This window comes from Rhinolophus hipposideros (genome assembly GCF_964194185.1).
Source record: "Rhinolophus hipposideros genome assembly, chromosome: 8".
NCBI lineage: Eukaryota > Metazoa > Chordata > Mammalia > Chiroptera > Rhinolophidae > Rhinolophus > Rhinolophus hipposideros.
Genome location: NC_138054.1, coordinates 67,364,588 through 67,389,607, shown reverse-complemented (window position 1 = coordinate 67,389,607; position 25,020 = coordinate 67,364,588). Strand labels below are relative to the sequence as shown.

Genomic DNA, 25,020 nt, shown 5'->3' with positions numbered 1-25,020 from the left:
GCGGTACTGGTACCTATCTTCCTCAACAGCGCACTTGCGCTGGCCTCCCCACGTCGCCCTTCGTCCCCCAGCTCTCTTTCCTCCCAAATTAAAAATGAACACACACACAGTCACCCAAGAGAAAAACAGTCGTCACATCCTTGTCAGCTTCTTGCTGATTATTGTAGATGGAAACGTCAATGGCTGCAAGGAGACTTTAATAAACCTTCCAGAAGTCTCATTACAAAAAGAAGAAAAAAAATGAACACGCACACTGAAACGATCCCTCACACTCAAAGGTGTGCGCACCACAGCGGAAATCCAGGGATAGAACGCCCGAGGGACCACCAGGCAAGGCCCCCGCACCCCCGCGAAAAGGGCGGAGTCAGACGGTTCTTAGATCTCTTTCCGCCTCACCAGGTCGTCGCCCCGTCCCAATTCTCGCGAGACTTCAAGCAACTCAGCTTCTGCGCATTACGAGTAACTGGGAGTCGAGGCGCAAGGGAGGGGGAGGGGAAGGGGGGACGGGGCAAACGGCGTGGCCGCCATCTTGTTTGTACCCCCGCTTCGCGCGCGCTCCGTTCTCCGTGACGCACGCTTCCCCTCCCCTCCGCGGTGCCCAGGCCTCTGCATTGCCCTACTCCGCAGGAGCGCGGGGGCGGCTCCTGCTATTCCCTGGACTCCTGAGCAGAGGCGTGTAAGTGTGCGGGAGCGTCTGTGGGAGGGAGCGTGAGAGGTGAGCGGCGGCGGCGGGGGGAGGGGCAGCGCTTCCCGCCTTCGGCGGAGACCTCACTTCCCTCGCGCGGCCGCTGCTGTAGTTCGGTCCGGCCTGACCGCCGCCATGTTGTGTTCTCACCAGGCCCGCCGCTGTCGCCGCCGCCGCCGCCGCGCTCGTGGGGTCCGTGCACCTCGTCGGCCCGGCCCGCGGGCTTTCTCCCATTGGCGGAAGGCGACGGCGGGGGGGCTCGCTCGTGATTGGTCGGTGGCGGGGAGGCCGCGAACCTGGCACCTTATTGGTCGCGCTGGCTCCGGCCTAGGGGGTGATGAAGGAATAGGAGGCTGCAGGGAGGTGCGCGTCTGGGGTTCGGGCTGCGGGGTGATGACCCCCTACGGCGCAGGCGTGGGGTGGAGGCTAGGGGTCAGCTTAAAGGCCTTGAGGAAGAGAGGGTGGTGGTCTGGCAGGTACTTTGGGGTATTTTGTGCATGGCCTGGAGTGGGAGGCCCTCCTAATTCCAGAGGTAACCTCGGTGGAACCTGCACGGCCCAGGATAGGGGCGTGTAAGCCCCAGGGGTGCCAGGCTTGGAAACCCGGAAACCCGGAAACCCAGTTACAGGCCAAGAGATCTTCTAGATCCGGGGCGCAACACTTAACGAGTATAACCCAGTTTGGAAGGGACCCTGATGTTCATGGATACCAGGTCTGAGAGCGTGGTGTAGGAAGAAAGGGCATCAGGGCCCTAGGGAAATATCCGAATGATAGGATCAGATCAGGGAAACAGGTTTAGGTGGAGTCCTGGAATCCAAGGTTACCAGACCCGGGATGTGATACGAGGAGGAAGTAAACAAACCCAGCCTGAAGGAGAGATCCCATTGGATTGTTATGCCCTGGTTTAACGACTGAATGCCAGGCCTACAAGGCACAGCATTAAGTAGTGACAGATCTATAGGAGCGAGAAAGTACAACGCATTTTGGGGAACATTTTCAGACTTGGGAATTATAGTAACAGCAATTATAGGTTACTGGGGCCCAGGACCATGCAGCTAGTTTTGAGATGTTCTCTATGAAGCTTTTCCTGCTCTAGGGAGAGTACAGGTCAGGGCTGAGTTTTCAAAGCTACACTTTCTACCAAATATTCGATATTTGGCAATTATTTGTTGAATGGATATTGTTGGGTCCTCTTTAGTAGAAGACAGCTTGACAAGAGATCCTGGATGTTGGCTCATTTATTTCCTTTTATGTGTGCCTAAAAAACACACCCATCTTCATAGGCATTTTAAGAAATTACAAAAAAGATTGAATTTTGCAATCCGGAACAAACAAACTAGTGCATAGCTTTTTGCATTTTGTCTTAAGTAACAGGACTTGTCAACACTTTCTGGTTCATGTTTCAAAAAGCTTTTGTTGTAATTGAGAGATGTTAGAGTCAGCTTGTTGGGGGTACATTCCATTTCCATTGAATGGTAATGACTTGGATTGTTTTACATTGGTGTCTCCCAAGGTTTGAGGATCAGGGAAACACATTTATGTTAAATCTCTGTGTTTTCCTCATTTGTTTTTTCTTGTTTTCATACCAATTTCAAGAAATTTCTGTGGTTTTCAGATTTAGTCAGTTTTATGTGAATGCAACTAAATTTTTGAGAGAGAAGTAGTACTTTCCAGTAGTGGAAGAAGGGAATTGACATTTTAGAGCACATTTAGTACAACATTCCTGTGAGGTCATTATCATTTCCATATTGCAGAACAGAAAGTTGAGGATCAGAGAGGTTAAGTAGTTTGTCCAGTGTCATTCATTGCTTGAACTGGGATTCAAATCCAAAATTGAATTCAAAGCCTGCAGTTTTATCTGCTACAACATGCTATCAACATAAACTTGACTTCAAATTCTCAGATAGTTTTATATTTCAAAGTGGATCATCTTTCTTTGATTTCTAGGTGTTAGGAGTGTATTCAGTAGGAGAATATAATTAATAAGAGTTTATAGTACTGTTTCAAAGATTCAGAATTGGTAACCACTTGAATATGGGTTCTTCAAGTAGGTCTTTAAATCTTACCCCTTGGTTTCTATTGTGAAGGGAAAGATTTATAAAGTAAACGGCTGACGTTTTCCTGAACCCAGGTAGATAATGGGGGAAAATATGTACAGTAAGATTTAAGAATCTGCATTCTTTAAAACCAGGCTTCAGAATGTTGCTGACATAGTCTTTCTATTTAAGGAAGTGATTAATGCCCAGGAGTAAGGAACTACCAAGTGCGTAGTGAAAAGAGCTCACTACGGAGCTTTTTCAAACATCACCAGTTCTTAAGATGTTTGTCTCCAAACACTGGGACCTATCCAGAAGCCTAGTGCCCTCTTCAAACTGTGGGGTAATGATTCTAGAATATGCTTATCCTGAATGATACATAACATTAAAACTGATAACAGTATTGCGTAGAAAGCTTTAAATAATTCAGGTTTCAAGGGGAGACCAGTGAACTGGAAGTCTGAATTGCTTTGTTTCTTGATATGACTAGATGGAAAAGCTGTGCACTAGTTACATTGCAGTGGGGGAAATAGGGCTTGCCATGCATTTTGTACGGTGGTCATCTCAGCTTCATTTGGCTCAGTCATTAAGTTAACCAAATAGGAAGACTGTTTTAGCATCCATAACTTAGTTTATTTTTCAGTAACTCTGGACAAGGTTACAAAAACAGGCATATACATACGAGTATATCTTTTTTTATTCAGCAAGCATTTCTTGACCACCTGCTCTTCAACACCAGTGACCACCTTCATTCCACATTAGCTCCTTACACCAATGGCCACTTGCTGGGCCTTGTTATCATTTGGAATTGACCACACTAGAAATCTTGAACTCCCAGGAGGTCCAAGTAGGTCAGAGTTTATATTGAAAACGTGTGAACATCAGCTTTGTCTTCCAAGCAGAAATCATACTAGTGTTTTATACTTTACAGATTGTTTCCATGTCATCTTATTTAACCATTATAACAAGTATTTTATTATCCTTTATGCTTACACATGTTCCATTTGGTCAAAACTGATTCATTGTACTAGAAAAGATACCAGGTTTTTTATTTCCATTTACAGAGAAATGGAGGAAAAGTTACATGAGGGGCTAAGCTAGGTATCTTTTTGAGAGGCAATTTTGAAATTCACATCTTTTATCTTTTGGTTCAGAGGTATTGAGCCACTAAGACACTCAGGAATAATAGTTACTACCTTTTATTGAGTGCTTATATTTTAGCAGTTAGGGTATAAATGTTTTATATATATACATATATATATAAGTATATGTGTATGTATATATATCAATCACAGTTTGAGGTAGATTCTATTATCATCCTCATTTTTGCATGTGAGGAAACTGAGGAGTTAAGTAATTTGCTCGAGGTCACACAGCCAGTAAGTGGCCCAGATTCGGACATAGACCTGTAACTCAATCCTGGCACAATTTGTGGAGCCCTTACTCTTAAACACTGTTCTCTTGACCATAGAATATCATGAGAAAAGAAAATTCTTTGCATCTTAGCTCAGGATGTGATATTTGATTCTTTCAGGCATATCCTTTGTAGTGAGACCCTAAAGAGTGTGATGACCTTGCCAAGGTCACTTAGCTATGCAAGGGGAGAGTTAAGTCTAGGCCAGTCCACTGGATTCCCAGACCAGTGTTCTTTCTGCTGGACAGCATTGCGTCTCCTGTGGAAGCATTGCCTTGATGACAGAGATGACTCTAAGGCACCTTTTATGTTTTGACAAGTTTGCCTCATTCACAGGAGGGAGAATGGCAGAGGACATTATTAGGTTCAGAAGTGACCTTCTTGAGGTTCATTCCAGCCTCAGGCATACAGCTTAGAAAGAACATTCCTTAGCCAGCAAGTTGTTCTTTTCCATTCTATTTCTTGTGCTCAGAGCAAACTGTGAGTTATCTGATGTCTTACAGTCTCTCTTTTTGTTTATTCAGTTTTTCATGCAGTGCACTGTGACTAGTTAGGAAAGCTACAAGGTCATTTTAGTATTTTCCCACAGACACTCAAAGCACCTAACATAATGTAAATAGTTTAATTGTAGAAGGAAATGGACTTAACATACTTTCGCCAAAAAAGTGCTTTTGGGAGGGGGCAGTGTAGTTGCTGACATAGGAGTCAAACCTGGGAAAGAATTCTGTCTCTGTAGTGCATTTATCCTCTGCAAGCTGGGGGTCAGATTCTTAACCCCAGCTTTAGTTTCTTCCTGTCTAAAAGTGGTAATAATACCTGTCTTATACAATCATTATGAAAAATGAATACAATAGCACATAGTAGGTGCCTGGTATGAAGTGGACCTTTCTTTTTAGAACAGCATAAAATCTGTCCGCTTAGCCAGTTAGTTTCCCGATGAGGAGGCCTTCTGTAATTATCTGCTCTGTTGGGGACAGTAAGATTTCTACACAGGGGGAGCCACCACTTGACATGACAGAAATAAGCTAATTTAGTTGTGCTGTTGCGGTTAGGAGTTTGTTTAGGATGAGGTTGTCTCCTGATCACCTCTGTGAAGCCCCAGGTTGAGTAGTAATGATTCTGATGTGATGAAGACTTTTTCCTGTTTGCCAAATAGCAGTGATTATTGAAATCAGAACAACCAGTTTTATCCTTCTGTCCAGAAATAAATTTGCATTATAGTCATTTAAAGATGTTTCTAATTGTAGAAGTTGTCAGTTGAAGTTAGGACTGTCAGTTTGGTTTATAGTCACCTGGGTAACGTTTCCTTTGAAGTAAGTGGGAAGGCAACATTGTTGGATTGGTTCAGGGAAAACAGTTTCTCTGCCTGCAGAAGTTTTTGCCAGGGAGCACTTTTGCTGCACCCTTCCCACACTTGACCATGTTGTAGTTGCTGTACCTGAGAGCAGAGAGGCCACACACGTGCTGGGCACTGGAGTTGTAGTTTCCATTTTGGTGTACATTCTTTTTTGTTTGCAGACAGATTACTTATAAATCCAGTGTTCTTTCTTTTTATACAGTGAAAGCTTTCTAATGGATAAACTTCAGGTGCAGTTTAGAGGGAGGGACTAGTCTAACCTTTGCATTTGAACATTTCCAATTGAATAGATTTAAATTAAGGGTTCAAATCTCCATGTCCAAATTATGTAATATCCTATTTAAATGAATACCCGCCATTTAAAATCAACAGTATATCGTTTAAAGCATATTTAAGAGTTTTTAAAATTCTAATTTATTATAAAATGGGTTTACAAAATGCAAGAATTATTCTAAATACATTCATGGAGTTCATGAGCTGTAAATAGTGATCTTGAGCAGTGCTTCAATAAATGCTTCTGTGACTCGGAGGAAACACATTGGAATACAGGATATTTTGTATCATGTCATTGGTTAAAAGCCATTCGACTTACTGAAGGTTTCCACAATCCCAAATTACTGTTGACCCTGCCCTCAGGAGCTGCAAATTGTCCTGTCATCTGTATGGAGTGAGATTCTTTGCCCAGTGTTCAGAAAACCTATCCCCTCACCATTGGCATGATCTGTCCATTTAAAAGAGAAAAGAAAGTACACGCTATCTGCACAGTTGAACACCTGTCATTTTTAACTATCTTAACAATCTTAACATTTCATGCTGTACCCAGTAGGTAAGTAGCTTAGAACTTGCTCATTACCAGGTGACAAAGTTGGGGCCTTTTAAAGAAGCAAAGCGTACTTGATTGGCAATAATTTGCGAGGCAGAGGATTGCTGTTTCTGGCGATATTTAATGCCATTTTCAGTAGAACTAAATTAAAAAGGTAAATGCCATAATGTGTGTAAAACTCTAACCACTTTTGGAAGGTGGTCAGAATAGAGTTGCGTAGTCGTCTTTTCACTCCACTAACATTTGTAATTTGGCTTAGAGCATTTCTGAACTTGTTTCACTGAAAATTAGTTCTTATACAGTGCTAATAAGTGTCCTCTGGAGGTGGAAAAAGGATTCTTGACAAAATAATGGCCAAAGTGAAATGCATTTATTTACTGCAGAATTAGTATTCAGAGTTTTTGCACTCATGTGCCTTATGAGCCTTCAGAAGAAGAAAGCATACATTATGCAGGGTTTCTCAAATTTACTGGCCAGGGATCCCTGTTTGTGAGAACATCTAATAAGCATTTCATGGTTTGACTAGTGTGTAGTGGAGCCCTATTGAGCAGTTTTGGTGTAGAGAGTTTATGGATTTAAAAAACAACAACAACAACAAAAACTTTTATATAGCTTGGCCATTAGTGGACTTTTCTGGGAACATTAGGATATGTCTCCAAAGTAACATAGACTCTTGGGATGAATGTGATTTCAAAGGTCAATTGCAATTGCCAATAACAATAATAATAATAATAATAACAATAATAAAAATAATAACAATAATAATACTAGCAGCTACCATTTTTTTGGAGCACTTGCTATCTATCAGGCAGTGTTGTTATTCTACGTGCATTTATTAACCACTGGTCTTAATGACTTTTTATCTTAATATTTCCCATTCAAAGATATTCCCACTTTGCAATATCTGCACTACTACATTTTCCAATAACTATGTTATTGCAGCGTTCTGTTTTCCCTTTCTCTGTCTAGAGTGTTGCCACCCTCCCACCCTGTCCCCTTCTCTACACTGTACCCAAAAGTGATCCTTTAAAACGGTAATTCTCATTGTGCTTAAAACTCTTCAGTGGCTCAGCTCTGTCCTCAGAATCAAGTTCTAGTGTCTTCGCCTTGTCCAGCCCTGTTTACTTTTCTAACTTTACTTCTAGCCTCTTGCCTCTGGGCTGTTGCCATACTAAACTACAGCCCTTCCAGGAATGTAATACTTCCCTGTCAGCTCCAGGCCTTTGTACATGCAGTTTGCTTATCTGTCTCAGTAGGTTTTTATTCTTTTTAGGATTTTAAATCTCCCAAGAAGCCTTCTCTGACCAGCCTGAAACTGAGGCCGGGGCTTAGGTGCTCTGCTTCTGTCCTATATTATGCATTTGCCCCTATTGTAACACCCATCACTATGATTGCCTATTTTAATTTTCCTGTTTGTTACAATAGACATTAATGTTGTTGAGTACAGAGACCATGCCTTGTTTAGGATCCCCAGATCTTAGCACAATGCCTACACATTGGAGGAATGGAAGAATCCTTAATCCTTACAACCTTGCAGGATGTTTTACAGTTTAGGAAATTGGCCTCAGTGGGGTTAAGTAGTAGCCCAAGGTTACTCAGCTAAAAAGAGGTGAGGAAGGATTAGAATCTAAATCTGTCTAGCTGCAAAAACTGCTTTTATTCCCCCTCTGCTTCTCCACATGGATGCTCTTTTTCATTTTTTCTTCACATACTTTTGTCAAGCGTTCTAACAGCCTATACTAACAACCCCACCCATAGCTTCTGATGTAGCTTGTGCCATCTTTGGATAGCTCTGAGAGCCGAAATAGGTCCCTCTAGAACAGTTTTCCATCCACTGGTCTTAATTTATGCTTTGGAGAATATAATTTATTTATTTATTTATATTTTTTATATAATTTATTTTTTAAAAGCAAATAATTCAGAATTTATAATCCACTTAAGATCTCATTTAGTTTATTTTGTTTATTCATTTATTGAGCAACCATTTATTGAGCACTAGAGCTAGGTTCCTTATTCTAATGATGTTGTCATTGTTCAAAATGTTTCTGGAACTTTTTTGAGGATTATCTTCAAACTTTTGTCAGATTTCCTTTGAAAATGTGTCAACATTTTTTTTTAAATATTGAAGGTGGATTTGATTTGGGAAATGGTTAATGGTTGTTCAGGATCAAGTCAGGTGAAAAATATGTGTCAGAAGTTATAATCTGGCAGCCCTCGATTTTCTTTGATCTGCTTATAATTTTTTAAAAATTTGAGCCAAAATTGAAAATGGAAAGATTTAACATTAAGAGAATTTGGCTTCTTTTTTTCCTTTTAAACCAGACAAAAATATACTATGTATGAACCCATTTCAGTGGTTCTGAAAGAGATAATGAGGGTAGTTGTACAAGGAATGGGTATAATGGATGTTCTTTGTGATGCTATTTACGATATTTTAAAATTGAAAATACTCAAATTATTCATTAATATAGAACTGATTAAAATTTATGTCACATCCGTTCAATGGAATATAATTGTTATACATGATGTAGATCTATGTTTGATATGGAAAATTATTCACATTTTTTAAGTGAAGAAAACATTACAAAACAGTTTATATAGTAATACTATACAATGGGAGACTAACTCAGCCTCATATCTCATTTACATAAGAAAAATTTCAGCGTATATAACCTAAAATACTAATGGTGCTTGATTCTGGGTGGTTGGATTAAAGGTTTTCTTTAAAAAGTACCCCATGCTCCTAACCTATAACAACATAAATGTAAAAAAACCTGCTATATCCATCCATCTCATCAGCTTAGTGTATTATAATGCATACAACATATTTAATATTCAGATGAATATAACTTTATGTCCCCATTTCAACATATGAAAAGTTCACTTTTCTCTAGAGGTTCTCTTGTCTCATTTTCCTGGGACCCCAGGTTTACTTACTAAATCTGAAAGGGTTAGTTAAGGACACCATCAATAAAATGTTCAGATCACTGAAGAACCCAGTTTCTTTGCTGCCATTTTTGCTTCTGCTGGGATAGAGCATAATCTCTAAGATCCGGTAATCCTGGGGTACTGAGCAAGACCCTGTCCTTGACTGGAATCGTCATGGTGGTTGAGACCAACCTCTGGTCCCTCAGTCGTTCCTTAGGCTGCCAGATCAGGAGTTGTTCGAGCATCAGATTTTTGTGTCCGGGATCTATCCGGCTTTTGCTTCTTTTATTCAATCTGAAACTCTTACTTGAGTGGACCAGCATTCCTCCATGGCCCTCGTCCATTGGAGCTGAGTAGTAGCTGCCCTTTAGACGCATGCACTCGCCAGTTTTCCTCAATTCCCCACTACTCGCCATTATTTTCTTGACATGGCTTAAGGCTGGGTTTTGATTTATTTCTCTGTACTGAGCACTAGGGATTTTTGTGGATATAAATAAGACACAGTCGTTGCCTTCAAGAAGTCCTCCTCTGTTAATAGAGACATGGTAAAAAGTAATTATATGTGGTAAGTGCTAGAGTCAAATGTATATTTAGATATTAATTGAGTACCTATCACCTACCAGGTATTAATGCTGAATGCTTTAACTTATCTCATTTAAGCCTCAACACTCATGTGAGTTGGTGCTTTTTTTCCATTTTGCACATGAAGAAGTGAGCTCAGAGACAGTTAAGTAACTTGACCAAGGTCGTACAGCTAGTAAATAGTTAGCTGATTCATAATCAATTTTCTGACTAAGAGCATCGGTTCCCACCCTGCATTCTTTGAGAGCATTAAAGCTTGAACCATGGTTTTGTCTCATAGTGATCTGGGCGTTTTTTTAGGGGAAGACGATGCACTTACCTGGTATAGAGGGCTACTGAGATCCAGGACCAGGAGAGAATGTGAGTTGGAATCTCAGCGATCTCATGAAGCGCTCAGTTGACAGTAATGACAGGCTAGAGTAGGGAAAGCTATAGTACGCGAATGGGTCAGGCTGCCAATGGAAGTCCTAGGATGATTTGAGGTCTCTCCGCACTGTTCTATTAAGGTGACTTTTGATGAAAAATAGGGGTTGAAGTGGGTTTGTTGTAGTTTTGTGTGTGTGTGTGTGCAAACTGCCAAGAATTAATAAAAACTATGTCAAAGACCTTCACAGTATGGGGAGACATGTTTGGTTTAATCTGGTACATCAAAAGCAGAGTAGAAGGGTAGGTTTTTGGAACAATAAGCAGACCTCAGCCAGGATTGGTGGTGAAAGGCATGGATTTCTGACATAAAAACTGGGGAAGATTTTTAGTAGCAGCTGGTAGTCCTCCCACATTGCCCTTTATGGCTCAGGAGTTGCTTTATGCAGGGTTGCAGAGTATGCTGCAGATAAAGGAGAGACATTCCCTCATAGTAGCTTTAGGACCTTAAGGAGATAGTTCTCTCTGAACTAAGCCTGTGAAAGGAATTTGGCTTGGATGATTATTAGCACTTTCCATTTTTTTCAGTGCTTATTCAGTACAATGTACTTTACATATGTTATTAGCTCATTCAATTCTTACAGTGGCTCTGTGACATATGGGGACAGATGGGGATATCCATATATTACAGGTGAGGAAACTGAGTCTCAGGGTTAGTCCAGCGTCATACAATTTATTAATAAGTAGAGGAGTCAGAGTTTGAAACTCGCGTTGCCCAACTCCCAAGTGCTTAGTTGTGTTGCCATCGTGACACTGATTAATAGTGATGTGAAAATGTTCTTCCTAGTCCTCTGCCTCCCACTCCTCACATGAGCTTTGCTTCCTGGCAGCTGTCTTGACCCCCAGTGTTTTGGGGTTTAAAAGAGGCTCTAGGGTGGATAAGGCACACAACGGGCCTGTTGGCCTTCTGCTGTCTCTTCTCAGAATCTGTGGTCTAAATTTTCGAGAAGAGAATTTACAATACCTGCAACTCAGTGCAGCTTCAGGAATTGCCCCACGACACACCCTGTTAGCCTAACTAAACTCTTACTTAGATGCCATAGTGAAATTGCCATGCAATCCCTTAATATTTTAATGTATACTGTTTTTAATGGTTTAGTTGTTAGTTATTTCAAGTCTTTATAAATGTGATTTGCTATTGGTTAAATGTTCCTAATAGCTGAGTAATAAAATTTGTGTCAACTTACAGGCTCTGTTTTTTTCAGATACTTATCTAGGTCTCCAATCAAAAGATCATATTCAACATTAGTCACATTTCTGATTTTTAAATTAATGAAGTTGGGTGTAATGGTTTATGCTATCTGTACTATATGTGACACCTAAGAATTTCCTTGGGTGTGCGCTGAGGTGCCCCATGTTTTGGTAAGCAGTGTGGTGCAGTGGAAAGAGTTCTACCCTATGGGACCTGAGTTTGCATCCTAGACGTACTAGTGTGGCTAGGGGCTGGTTGTTGAAGGTCTTTGAACCTCACTGGTTCTCACGTGTTAAAAGGGGATAGTGAGGATTAGAGGGGTAAAGTTCTTAGCACAGAACCTAGCACTGATTGGTGTTTAGAAATTATTTTCATTTCAATGAGGGAAATGAGTGGAGTGCGTGTAGAGAAGTTAACATGGCAAAGTGATCAGACAGACCGCCTTGCTTATATTTCAGGGCTCTGCCAAATCTCTGCATTTGCCCATGATGATCTGCCATGTGAGATGAACCAAGGTATTTCTAGAAAAGAGGTCATCTACTTGGCAGAAGAGTTATGTTTAGTCTTGGGACCCTTAGCTTTGATGGGAAGAAGCAGATCTAGGAGATTGTTAAAGGCCCCAGATAATAGTGAGACATTTCTATTTGAATATTTTGTAAAAAAGAAAAGAGAAAAAGGCATGTTGACTGATTTTCACCATATTAGTAGGCTCCTCTTAAAACCTAAACAGTTAGTAGTGGTGGTGGTGGGAACCTGAACAATTGGGCCCAAAATCTGGAAGGAGATCTTCAACCAAGACTGGAGTGTCTTCAGTAACCACAATACTACAGGTTTCCCCCACTATCCGAAAGTAGCTCATTATTGTGAAACCTTTGTAAGCCGAAATGGCATAAAGTGAAGACTCAATCACCTCAGGACACATCTTGCTAACAGACGCACAAAATAAATCGAGATAAAGCACAGAGGCTCACAGATGCAGTTCAGAGCTATGGCGGGTTGATGCTGAGATGCTGAGTGTGGTTCCTGGGAAGGAGCTTGGTGGTGTCATTCTTGCTGCTCAGGTGCTCGCTGCAAAACAAACGCTGACCGCTGTTTTTGCTTTTCACATTTTTACATAAAAAGCGAAAATCCTTTTCGGATTTCTTTTGGTTATGAAAACAGGTGCTAATGTAGTAGGTCTTTTGTAAAAGCAAAGTCATAAAGCGAACTTTCGAAAAGCAGGGGATACTTGTATTTACAATATCTCAGGTTGAGATCGGCCCTGCTGCTTATTCTTGAAAATGTGGTAGAAAAATTGATCCTCTGTCGGAAGCTAGTCAGCAACATTTTGTGGCCGCCCTAAATAAATTAGTTGATCCATCAAACTAAAATGTGCTTTAAACAGTATATTCACTGAAGCTCTATCTTTGCCATTTCCACCCTCCCCCCCCCCCATCATTATATTTTCCTCTTGGGTTCCTGGTAGACTTTTTGGGAATGCCACTCTTTCTGTCACTAACTTCATACATTACCCCAGAATTTTCCCATTTAGATCAGTTTGTATTTCAAAATAGTGATTTGCCTGGTATAAATACAGACGTGCTTTTAAAATTAGCATGGACACAATGACAGATGCCTTTTTAGAAATCCTGCAAACTTTTGTGTGGCCATTGATATCACTCTTTGGTACTGTTAAAGAAGCTGCATTTTCTTCGGAGCCATTGGATCACCCCACCCCATTTTCTTTTTTTCTTAAATGTTAACGCTCGACAGAAAACTGAAGATAGAAGTCACAACTTTCCGACCTTGTGCACATTGCTTCTCTGGTTTACTGCCATAGGATACTGTAGTAATATCTTACAGACATCTTTGATGGCCAATCGGAAGCAGTTAAATTACCTTAAATTTTTTAAATGGAACTCTGACAGCCAATAAGAAATGCTTTGGGTGGGAACTGTAACAACCCTTTCGTGTGATTTTAAAAACAATTCTGGATTTGCAGTATCCTCTGTTTTGTAAACGCATGAGGCCCTAACGCATCTGCTCTGTGCATTTGCCAGGCATTTCCAAGCCTTAAGTTCCCTGTAGTTTGAAGTCTGAATCTGACCCCTGTTCTGCTTCTCAAGGTAACTTTAAAACAGGAAGTGTACAAAGGAGGTAACTGATGACGTGAACAGCCAATCGTGACTTTGTATTCTTAGCCGATAAAGCAGCTCAGCCAATGGGAGCACTCTGGAGGCAAGGTTTGGTGTCATATAGCATGTTAGATTGAATGCCTTTGACTGTTAAAGTGGAAGGAGGCTGCAGGGCTTCATTGGAGCCTCGGAGTTTTTCACTGAGGCAGGGGTCAGCTGAAAGACAAAGAAAAATGGCGAATAGTTTGCTGGGGGGTGGGGGGACAGCTGTTCGGGTTTTCACTGGAGTGGACATTCCAGACTCAGGTTTCTGCATCTCCTGCTGCCTTTTGTTTCCTCCGTCCTTTTGGGGGGGAGGGATAGGAGTGACTTAAATTCTCCCAGTCCGAGGAGATATAAATAACTACATGTAAAATTAATGCAGTTCCCGGTAAGTTTAATTCTTTGTTTTGTGTTAAAATGGTAGAAACTGTTTAGCTTCAGAGAGTGTAGACAAGTTGCACTGTTTCAGAAAATGGCCACTTTACATTCCATGCATACCTTTTGGTGCACCTAGAATACCTTGCTCTGTAGATTTTGCATGCCCTTCAACTAGGATTTCTTTTCCTAGTTGAGTATCGGCAAGATCAGGTACATGAAGAAAGGCTAATCATTTTTCAGGGACACACAGAAGCAAAGCACTTTCTCTTTGCATTGGGTAAACTTAACTGTTTTCCAAATAATTTTCCTTTGTTCAAGTGCACTGAAGCTTTCCTACAGAATAAGCTGAGTAGTTGTAAGACTTTTCCTATTTCCATGCACTTTGTTGACATCTGTGTTTTCAGAGGTAGAAGCAACACTATCGCTGTTCTAAATTTGTGTTAAAATACAATTTGCACCGATGCAGGTTCTAATGGTGAAGGCCCACATGCCAATGTGAAATTCTCCCTTAACTTTCTTGATTACCTGTCTGCTTTTATATTCTAATAAGTACCAATTAATTAAGTAACGATCTTTGTTTGAAAATGCACGTTTTATCATAGAATGCTGTTTAGAAACACACTTCTTCGCTATATTGGCAGGGACAAGAGCACATCTTTTTCCACCAATTTCACACGTTTTGTGAGGTGTTGATTTGGTTTTTTAATGTGAGCAAAACGCTTTTCATTTTCTGTATGAAATATTTAAATCCTAATTTACCTGCAATTTGTGAATAGGAAAGTTAAGAGTATAGGCACCCTACCCTATCTTTTGCCCTTGGTATTTTTTTTTCCTGTTTAGGATATGAAGCTAATGCAGGTTGCTAATCAATAACCAGCCGTTCTTGTGAATAGTGAAATCTTCCATCCCGGGCACTAAAGATCTATGATACACTTGATTTTAAAAAGCAATTCTTTGTTTTCTTTTTATTTGCAAGTATGGAATGAAGGTCATTGGAACATTTCTGCTGCAGACTCAGTGTGGAGCCCTGAGCCAGCAGCACTCAATCTCTGGGTAGGGAACAGGAGCAGGCCCTCTTACAGGAGAAGTTTGGAGGGTGTTGATTTGCCTTCACCTCGCTTCCTCTGGAGTAAAGGATTTACCTGAGAGGATCGATAGGGGTTTAGATTTTGGACTCTTAGAATGGTGGAGCAGTCAAAGTTGCTAGATGCAGGCCTCTGTCGTTGCTCGCAAAAGTGACCTTGAAAAACTGCCGAGGAGTGGAAAGATTGAAGGACAAAGTTTGTTTATACAGATTTGGACTGAAAAGCTCTATTTAAGATGAAAAGAGACTGTACTTCTGATGTCCAAATTGAGTGGTTAGTACGACTATGTTACAGACTCAAATTGGGAGTTTTCAAGCAATAAGACAATAGGGCTGTATTCATTTTCTCCCACTCTTCTCTGTACCCTCCCCCCCAGCAAAAAATTCTAAATCCTTTTGGTATGATAGTTGAGTGAACTGCCTAACAGATTCAGAATTCCTTGCATGCTACCTTGTCTTCTGTGTAATCTAGAGGGTTCTTAGTGAAGAATGGTATTTCAGGAGTTCAAAGTAGTTACGTTTTTGAAACTTCTTTTGGGAAATTGGAATGCTTATGGTAAGAAAACAGTCATTCTGGGAAGTTATGTTACAGGAGAAAGGAGTATGTATTAAGGATTACATTTAAACAGGTAATTATTTTAATTTAACTTTATTTTTACAAGTCATTGATTTATATGTTATCAGATGCTTCAGGTTTTATGTATTATTTAAAAACACTTATAGATTCTGAATGACCCTATTGGTCCCGGAGAAGGCCTGGAGAGGGGAGGCAGAGGTAAGTGGGGCACAGTTGGAGGCCTAGATAGAACGCTTTATATTAAGAACTTTGTGGATTTAGCTTCTTGGGAAGATACCTAGCCACTGTCTCTGACCTGGGTTCCTAACCTTTTTAGGGTCATGTTCTCTGAGAATCTGACCCACTACCTGGAAAATGCATATCGGCATGCCTGTGCAGAACCCCTGGTGACTAAGATATTTTACAGTATATGTAGAATGATGTTTATGTGACCTCTTCATTTATACTTTAGCCAGGTAAATGTTTGCCAGAGAAGTGAAAACTCTAAACTCTACTTCCATAAGGAGCAAAGACCTTAGACTAGAGGTGGCTGTGTGTGGGAGGGGGATGCTTAGATGGGGTCTGAAATTTGGGCATTTATTTGCTCTGAGTACAGTATTTGAAGCAGCATGGTGCAATAGCAGAAGCAGGTTATTTAAAGTCAGGAGGCTTGTGTTCAGGTCCCACATAGCTAGCACCAGCTTTGTGAGCTTGGGCAAGTCAGCCATTTAGTGTCAGCTTCCTCACATGTAAAAATGGGGCCTAAAAATAGCACCTTCCTATTTAGTAGTGTCTCAGATGAGATCATGTATGTCAAAGTGCTTTGCAAATTGTGAAGTGCAACATAAAGGTTAGTTGTTACTAATCCAAACTGTTGGGGTTGGTTAATTGATTGTGAAGATAGATGTGGCATCAAAGGAAAACAAATGCCAGTATTTTAATACATCTATAAAGGAGTTTGTCAGTGCTTCTCTTTTAAACTGGTTCCACGTGCCTTCACCTGCATATTCCTGTTTATGTTGACATGAGTCTATGTAATGCATACATGGAGACTATTGAACTTCCCTTACCAAGATTCCTATGAAAGAATTTTAACCCCACTGTCAAAAATTAGGGTCCTCTCAGAATAAGATGATATGGGAATGCCGATTTTTTTTGAAACCCTTATTAGAGTTAGGAACCTCTCCGAATAAAAATTGGAAACCTGTTCTGATTGGATACTGAGATTTGCATTATAATACAGGTAAGTTGTAATAGTTGCAAATGTTTATCAGCAGAGGTTCCATTTTTAGTTTGTATATCAAATATTTATAAAGTAAATGAGCCATTTTTTTGTTTGCTTTGTGGTCATATGATCGCCTTTCTTCAGTTTTCAAGCTTGGGAGATAGTTATAGCTTGCACAGTAGTAGCAAGCAAGTAGATGTTGGGATGAAGACTTTAAAAATTGGTCTTTCATCAAAATATAAACACTAGCATGAGTTTCACACAATTGATACCTACTGTGAGGTATATTTCCAAGATAAATGGTGGAAAACCCATGGAGATCTCATTCTCACCCATTTTACATGCCTGCTGTCATCTATTTTTAGGTCTTCCCTCCCCCCCCCAGGGGTAGATATTTTGTGATCTATTTGATTTCCTGTCCTATTAAGTCACTTCCTCTCAGGCATGGTCAGTCAGCATTGATGTCTGCCTCCTTTCTGTGCATTGAAAGAATCAGACAGAATAAGGCCTGGCAAAATTGATACTGGCCTCCAAATAAAATTCCAGTTTCAGGGATGTGTATGTTTGAAAATAGCAGTTGTGGTTACTGTGAGCTTTTTGTTCTTAAAATAAGATGAGGCCTCCTTTAAAAGAAGCTATGTACTTTGGTTGAGGCTTTGTTTACTCAAAAAACATTCTTAAAGCGAATCATTTATAGATGGTCTTCTTGAATGAAGTTGTTAAGTAACGATCCTTATCCTTAATAATCTATGCATACAGAATTTGTATACTCTTAAGTTAGGGTGATGGAAGTCACTTAGGGATACAGTCTAGTTCCCTTCCTTGTAAAATGGGGAAGTTGAGGTGCAGAGAGAGTAGGTGCCTCAGTCTGTCAGCTCTTTAATGACTGGCCTATGCAAGTTCAGAGATTCAGCTCCCACTCAGTTCATTCCATGTTTCTTTTATTCCCCTGGGTTGTTTTTACCTTTTATTTTTCATATATCTCTTCCTTTTGGTACATCTATACAGGTTTGCTATTTGAACACAGAAGGAACAGAGAGAAACTGGGCTATGGAAGAGGCTCAGAAGTCTCCGTATGGAGTCTGTTGGTTAGAAAGTCTGCTGTGGCAGCAGACTTACCATCCCTTTTGGGATCTGAAGATCTCTTGCCTCAGCCAGTTGCTTATTCAGAAAGCTGAGAATCAGCTAGGAAGCTGATGGTGCCCAGCTGGCTGAGGTGTCCCAGAGAGCTGGGTTACTTTTGTACATTACAAGGAACTAAGCTAAGTTACACAAGTGCAACACCTGCATGCCAGTTAGTTGGGGTTTTTTTGTTTTGTTTTTGTTAACACGCCTCAAGAACAAGCTAATTCCTAAACAAGTTTGGACCTGGTTCTTTGAGTGTATAAGCCAACCCGTATTTAATAAACAAAGATCCCAGGATCATTTAAAGCATTTGACAAGTCTGAAATAGAAATCATTGTCTGTATACTCCCAAAATAATATTTTGACCATGCTGACTTTAATCTTTACTACCAGCAAAGTGGCATTATGTTTCTGCATGTGTGTGTGTGACTGTGTAGTTGTGGATTTGTTTTTTGTTCCTATTTTGTACATTCTCTGATAGACCATAATCTACTAGAAAATTTTTACTTTTTCTCTTTCGTAGTTAGATTTTTCACCACCTTCATCTATTTGAACAAAAATTACAGTGTATTTTAAAATGAGAGCTTGAATGATGTAACTTATGTAACATTTAGTCCTAAGGTATATATTGTGACTGAAAATTATAGTAGACACAACTGAATGGTATCCACCTGTCTGCATTTCCCAGAAGTTTTGTTTTCTTTTAAATCTTTCTGCTGCCTCAGTGTTGGGTCCTGCTCTTTAGAACTTGTTCAGATCCTATCTCTTCCTTCGGCATCCCAAAGTCAGACCTTACTGTTCAATAATTTACCAAAAGTTTTTCTCTATTTAGAGTGTTTACTATAAATTAAATTAGTTTTGTACCCTGCAGTGAAAAAGGGCAGTTGAAGGATAAGAAATGAAGGTAAATTCCACTGTAAAAGCAGAACTGGAAAAAAAAAATCTAGTAAATGTTTAACTCTAAAGAGGCACAACATAGCTTGTGACCTTGTGTTCTTTAGTTCAAAGGAAGAATGGAGAATAAAATAACCACAGCAAACAGCAGTGCTGATTCACCTGGTTACCTTTTTTTCTTGGAAGTACTATCATTTTGTTCTGTTTCCATAGTTTCAATTACATAGGAAACTAAAGGGAAGACCCACTTGACTGGAAATATTCAGATAAAATTATTTTTAAAAAAATATCCAAACTATGTAGTTCTTACCTTTGAGAAAGTACTCAAGTTGGATGCTTTACACTTCCTTTTGCTAATTCACCATGCATGCTTGTCTTTCATGTGAAGTTTTTATTTTTTTATAAATTTCATTGAGGAATATTGGGGAACAGCGTGTTTCTCCAGGGCCCATCAGCTCCAAGTCTTTGTCCTTCAATCTAGTTGTGCAGGGCGCAGCTCAGCTCCAAGTCCAGTCACCGTTTTCAATCTTTAGTTGCAGGGGGCGCAGCCCACCATCCCATGTGGGAATTGAACCGGCAGCCTTGTTGTTGAGAGCTTGCGCTCTAACCAACTGAGCCATCACCTATGTGGAGTTTTTACCTTTTTTTTTTTTTTTTTTTAAGTGTGTTTTTCCAGGACCTATTAGCCCCAAGTCAAGTAGTTGTTTCAGTCTAGTTGTGGAGGGCACAGCTCACAGTGGCTCATGTGGGAATTGAACCAGCAGCCTTGTTGTTAAGAGCACCGCGCTCTAACAAGCTGAGCTAACTGGCCACCCCGAAATTTTAAAAATATATACAAATAAAACTGTACTCCAGGATCTAACAATCTGGTAGTGGAGACATGTTTTATATCAAGTATATAAAACATATGGAAGGTACAAGCGCAGGACACAGAATTCAGAAGAGAGGAGACCTTTACTTCTGGTTTAGGAATGAAGGAAGGCATTTTACCTGAGTGTTGGACTCGGGTTAGGGACAAGGGCATTCGGCATGGGGAATAGGAGGAGCAAGGTCATGATTCCAACAGGGCAGTGTGGGCTGAAAAGAGCAGTAAATGGTTCACTCTGCTTAGAGCATAAGGAGATGAGTTAGGGACAGGAGGGAGGGGCAGAAGAAGTTTGGAGAAGGAAGTTGGGGCAGATGTTGGAGGGTTTTGACTGCCTGGCTGAGAAATTTGAACCGTCTCTCCTTACCATTGGTGAACTGGTGAAGATTTGGGCTAAGAGGTTGGTGTGGAAGTATCAAAGCTGTGCTTTTATAAGATCTATTAAGCATCATTATGTAGAAATGAGATTTGAGTAGAAGACACTAGAAACAGTGAGCAGTGCAATGAGTTCACATACTAGGTTCACAGCTATTATAGAATTGTTATGAGAGTTTAATGTAAAGAGCTTAGAACCCAACCTGGTGAGCAGTAAATGAGTATTAGCTGTTATCCCTTTTATGCATCATCATTTTTATCATTACATGGAGGTGATAAGGGCCTGAACAAAGTTAGTGGCAGTATGAAGAAAGGTCAGGAGATGGACACTGTTACTACAGAATTTTCGCAGTTGATTAGAATGGAAGTACAGAGTCCAGGATGATGCTGAGATTTCAAGCCTGAGTGACTAGAGGATAAGAACAGAAAAGTTAGAAGGAGCGGGTTTGGGGAAAGAGGAAGATAGGTGTGCTTTTGCATACATGGAGTTTGAGTTCTGGGTGGCTTTCCAGTTGGAGGTGTTCAGCATACAGACCTGGAGCTTTGGAGAAATATCTGAATTGGTAATGTATATTTGGAATTTAAGCTCATAGAGATTATAGCTGAACCTGGGGAATGGATGGGAGAGAATCAAGGGAGAGAATGGGCAGAAGGACCAATAAAACTTCATGTCAAAGATGGAAACACAACAAAGGTTGGACCCTGAAGTTGAGACAGCTAGACGTGAGTGTGGCAGAGCCCTCTAGGTCCGTGTTCTCTAAGCTTTTTAAATTGCTCATCCCATTACCTGAGTGTGCAGCTCACATACATGGATTAGTATTGTTTACTCTAAAAAGTCACTTGGTCATTTTTTGAATGTTAGTTAAAACCAGAGAATGTCTTTAACTTGCCTTACCCAGGCATACATTACAAAGCAAAGGTGTCACCCTTTAGTGAAGTCCACATTTTCCTCCGAATACTCAGAGCACGTGTGTGTGGTACACGGTCTTAGCACAAGTTCAACGGAGCGAGGACATTAGTATCATCATAAGTCAAATATTCGGAAAGCTAATATTAATATTTTCTCTTTGTGCCTTGATATGTAAACGATTAGAAATACTGCCCTAGAATCTGATGGACTTCCCTTGTTAGGAAACCGTACTATTTCCTTGAAATGTTATCCAGTGGTTCTTTGCAATTATACACGTACGTGTATATATGCGTGTGTATGTATCACCTTCAGCTTTCTTGTTTAAGGTTTAAGTATACATACACACACCTCCATCCGGGGCAAAGACTAGACTTGATTTTTTCCCTGAGTATTATTGGGCTTAATCTTCCTGGTGTTAGCTTTGCGAAGTGTCACAAGGTAGCATTCTGCATGAAGGCAACCATAAATACACATGGAGGAATTGGGCAACATTTGCTGAACAAGTGATTTATAGCAACACGATCATGTTAACAGTGATGAGCAGTGCACACAGTAAGTGAGCAGGAAGAGGATAGCCACATCTTAGGAGTTACCAGAAACTTTAATAAAAGGCACCTATGTTTCGTTTCTAGGCTAGGTGTGTTGTAATTACCCTCAATCCCAAGTAAAGGCAATAAAAAAACTTGTGCTAGAGAAATAGTGGTAAATTTCCAGCCACCTTACCTTGTTATTTATATCCCGAACTCCATGATTATTTCTCTCCTGGTAATTAATTGGGCAGATGCCCACGAAGCTCCCCTTGAAAGTAGTTACGCTCTGTAACAGTATGTCATGTGTATATGACACAGAACTTTATAGTTAATGCAGTGATTTTACATGTTTTACCTCACTTGGTAGGTAGGACGAGGATTACGGCCCCACCTTGTGGGCGGGAAAGGAGAGGCAGAGCACAGTGGCTTAAGCCCTGTGCTCTCTGCATTGCACTTTGTTGCTGTCTGAGAAACAAGCTGTGGCTGTATCCCCACCTGGTGGGACTACTTCCTCCTCCCACCTCCCCTTTCCTTGTGCTTGCTCTTCCCCCAAAAGGCACACATTGAAGAAAAAATGGGGAATTTTCCTAGAGTTCTCACACAACCTTACGTTATATGATTAAACAAGTTGATCATAAAAGGATCAACTATATAGTCAAATTGAATTATTTTTAAAGTTTTTGTCAAACAAGATAGATGAGGTGCTTTTCTGAACAAAGCATAGTGCAAATAGATAACTAGGAGTATTACCAGTGTATTGGGAGGTTGTCTTTCATCCATCCTAAGTTCACTGAGGCCAAATAAGTAGTTAACAGGCTTTCCAGATGGATGTGAAGTTAGAGTTGTGTTAAGTGTTCCGTGTTCTTGGCTGTGTAGATGCACACTTGGTGGGGTGTATTGGGCATCTAGATTTGGGTTCTTACCTTGAACCACAGAGACGGGTATCTTTAGATGAGTTATGGTGTTCTCAAATAATCAGTTGCTTTTTAGCTCTTAGCTGTGATTTATACTCCTTGCTTTACCCCTGGCGATGTAGGTAGAACAAAAGAATTCTGATTTCTTGGAGTGAAGGCTGATAATTAAAATAACATTGTCACCATGTTCACAAGGTACCAATAGCTATAATTCTGAAACACACACTGCAAAATTTAGCCCGATGATTCCTCCTGTATGTGTGCAGCTATGGCAACACCTCCAATAAGAGGGCTATGGCTAAGGCTTTTCCCTGAACTATAGTGAAAAGATACAGTGACTGACTTCCCATCAGCAGGCCCCCAGAGAGAGTGAACTTGGAGCTTATCTGCAGACTTTTTATCTCTGCTCTTGGTTGGTGACCAGATATTCCCCAGGTCCCAGTCCTGTGGGCAACTGCGGCTTTACCAGGCCGGAAAAACCTTAAGCTTTCCACTTTGAAATGTTTAAGAATCTGGCATCTTGGCATTTTGTAGTACTTTTTCCAGGAGAATGATAAGGAAAACTAAAGGTAAAAGGCTGGGGGGATTTATGTTCCAGGCTGAGAAGACTCATAGGTTCTGAAATTTTTGGTCCTCTACTAAGTTACCAGTTCTAAAAACGGAGAACACATGAAAGAACACAACTGAGAATCAGGGCATATGGGTTTTAGTTCCAGCTGTGGCATAGCCTTGCCCTGGGACCTATGGTAAACGTCTATCTGGATAAAGTACCTTTATCTGTCAGATGGGTATATCAGTACCTGTGCTGTGTTTGCAGTAGAAAGCAAATGAGACACTGGAAAGAAAGCTACTTTACAAAGTGTAAAGCATGTACAAATGTAAGAGATTAGCATAATCATGTCAGTTGCTTTGCACTCTTTGAAGTCGTCTTTACATTCTCAGTTCCTGACAGCTGTATACTTGGACGTGGGAGATTTAGGGTTTGGTTGGCTTGGAAGATTTGTTTTTTCTCATACTGCTGCAGCCTGCCCGCCCTCCCCCTCCTCTTTTTTTTTTTTTTTTTTTTTTCTTTCTTTCAACATTTAAATCCATGGTAAAAGACACTAAGCAGAGGGCAGAATTCAGTGTGTCTGTGAATAAGCAGAATCCATACAGACAAATCAATACAGCCAAGCTCATATTGACATTCTTTTAACACCCTCCAAGTTTTTAATTGAGAGTTTTCTGAGCAGTGATGATATGTCATCTGGCTTTTGTCTGGTGCTTGGTATTTTTCGAGACCTTCTTACACGCATTTTCCCATTTGTATGCTGCACTGCCATGTGGGGTGCTGCTGTAGGTGAGCAGAGGCTCCCAGAAATTAAGTGATTTGTCCAAGATCATAAATATACAGGTTAGTAGCCAGAGAGCAAGAACCTCCAGGTACAATACATTTTCTTGATGTGTTTACCCTGTACTTGACTGCCCCCCACTGTCTGCAGCTGAGTATTCATAGGTGCTACTGACTGACCTAGAGACGTGTAGAGGGGAAGGATAAAATAGAAAGGAAAAAAAGGGACAGAGCATGGGAAGAGAGACAACAGACTTAAGTGAGAGCTGCTTATATGATGGGAGACAGCCATTAGCATCTTCTCTTCTGTGACTGCCACAGACATGTTGGGAGCAGGGAGCAAGTGGATAAAAATAATCTTTTGGATTAACGTTTTAAGTCGGTGATCGAACTGAGACTGCTCATCTTTGAACTGTTAGAATAGACACAGACCTTAAAACCATGCGAAAAGTAAGAAGGAACAAGGTATACCACATCAAGAACAGAATTTTAGAGCTTCCGCATTTCTGACCATTTACTGTATTGTGACCTTGAACAAGTAACTTAAGATACCCAAATCTGCTTTTTTATCTGTAAAATTGGAATGATATTGATATCTTTATCACTGAACTGAGTGAAGATCAATTGAGGGTAATGTATGTGACAAGTAGTTTGTGAACTCCAAAGCTCTTAAGTTGGCATCTTTGAAACGTTCTTCAGAATCACACTTCTCACCTCTCCTGAGCATACACAGACACAGGATCCTGCCAGAAACTGGACAAGAGGTTGTTTTCAGGGTTTCTGAATCTCAAAAGGGATCCAGTAAGCAAAATGGCTCTTTGTTTTAGGATACAATTTGACTCCGGCTACAGGCACTATTTCTGTTTCCAGCTCATCAGAATTCTTTCAGGCTCAGGGCCTGAAAAACCAGTTACTCATCATTCTTTCTGCAAGAATTTATTTACTCCTGTTAGGTTGGAGGGTCAAAGAGATTAACAAATATTTCTGTGGGGCAGAGGGGTCTAGCCGCGCTTACGCTTAATGTGGCTTAACAGGTAAGGGACCCATATAACAGCTGTGTGATTTAGGGCAAGCTTCTCAACCTCTGGCACTTAGTTTCTCCATCAGTAAATGAGGGAGAACACTGCCTCTGTCATGGGAAGATTCAATGAAATAAAACACTTAACATGCTTTAGAACTGGGTTCTAAATATTATCTGACCCTTTTTTTTGTAACGGGCCTGATATATTTTCAGCTTG

General features: G+C 40.5%; 1 protein-coding gene across 24 annotated transcripts in view; it reads left to right on the top strand.

The window, feature by feature from the left end:
- The first annotated feature begins 472 nt into the window (after positions 1–472).
- Positions 473–25,020, top strand: part of NFYC (nuclear transcription factor Y subunit gamma) — a 61,831-nt gene continuing 37,283 nt past the window's right edge. For 3 of the 24 annotated variants that reach the window (XM_081055210.1, XM_081055220.1, XM_081055218.1), the window contains exon 1: positions 473–676. Coding sequence is in view for 4 of the 24 variants with exons in the window: in XM_081055230.1 (XP_080911356.1) it covers positions 13,788–13,860 (73 nt within the window). In the remaining 20 variants the exon portion in view is untranslated. Of the gene's footprint in view, positions 677–13,689; positions 13,985–14,898; positions 15,688–15,781; positions 15,834–25,020 lie in introns of those variants that run through there. The other 21 variants (XM_081055211.1, XM_081055221.1, XM_081055224.1 and 18 more) reach the window with 18 other exon arrangements.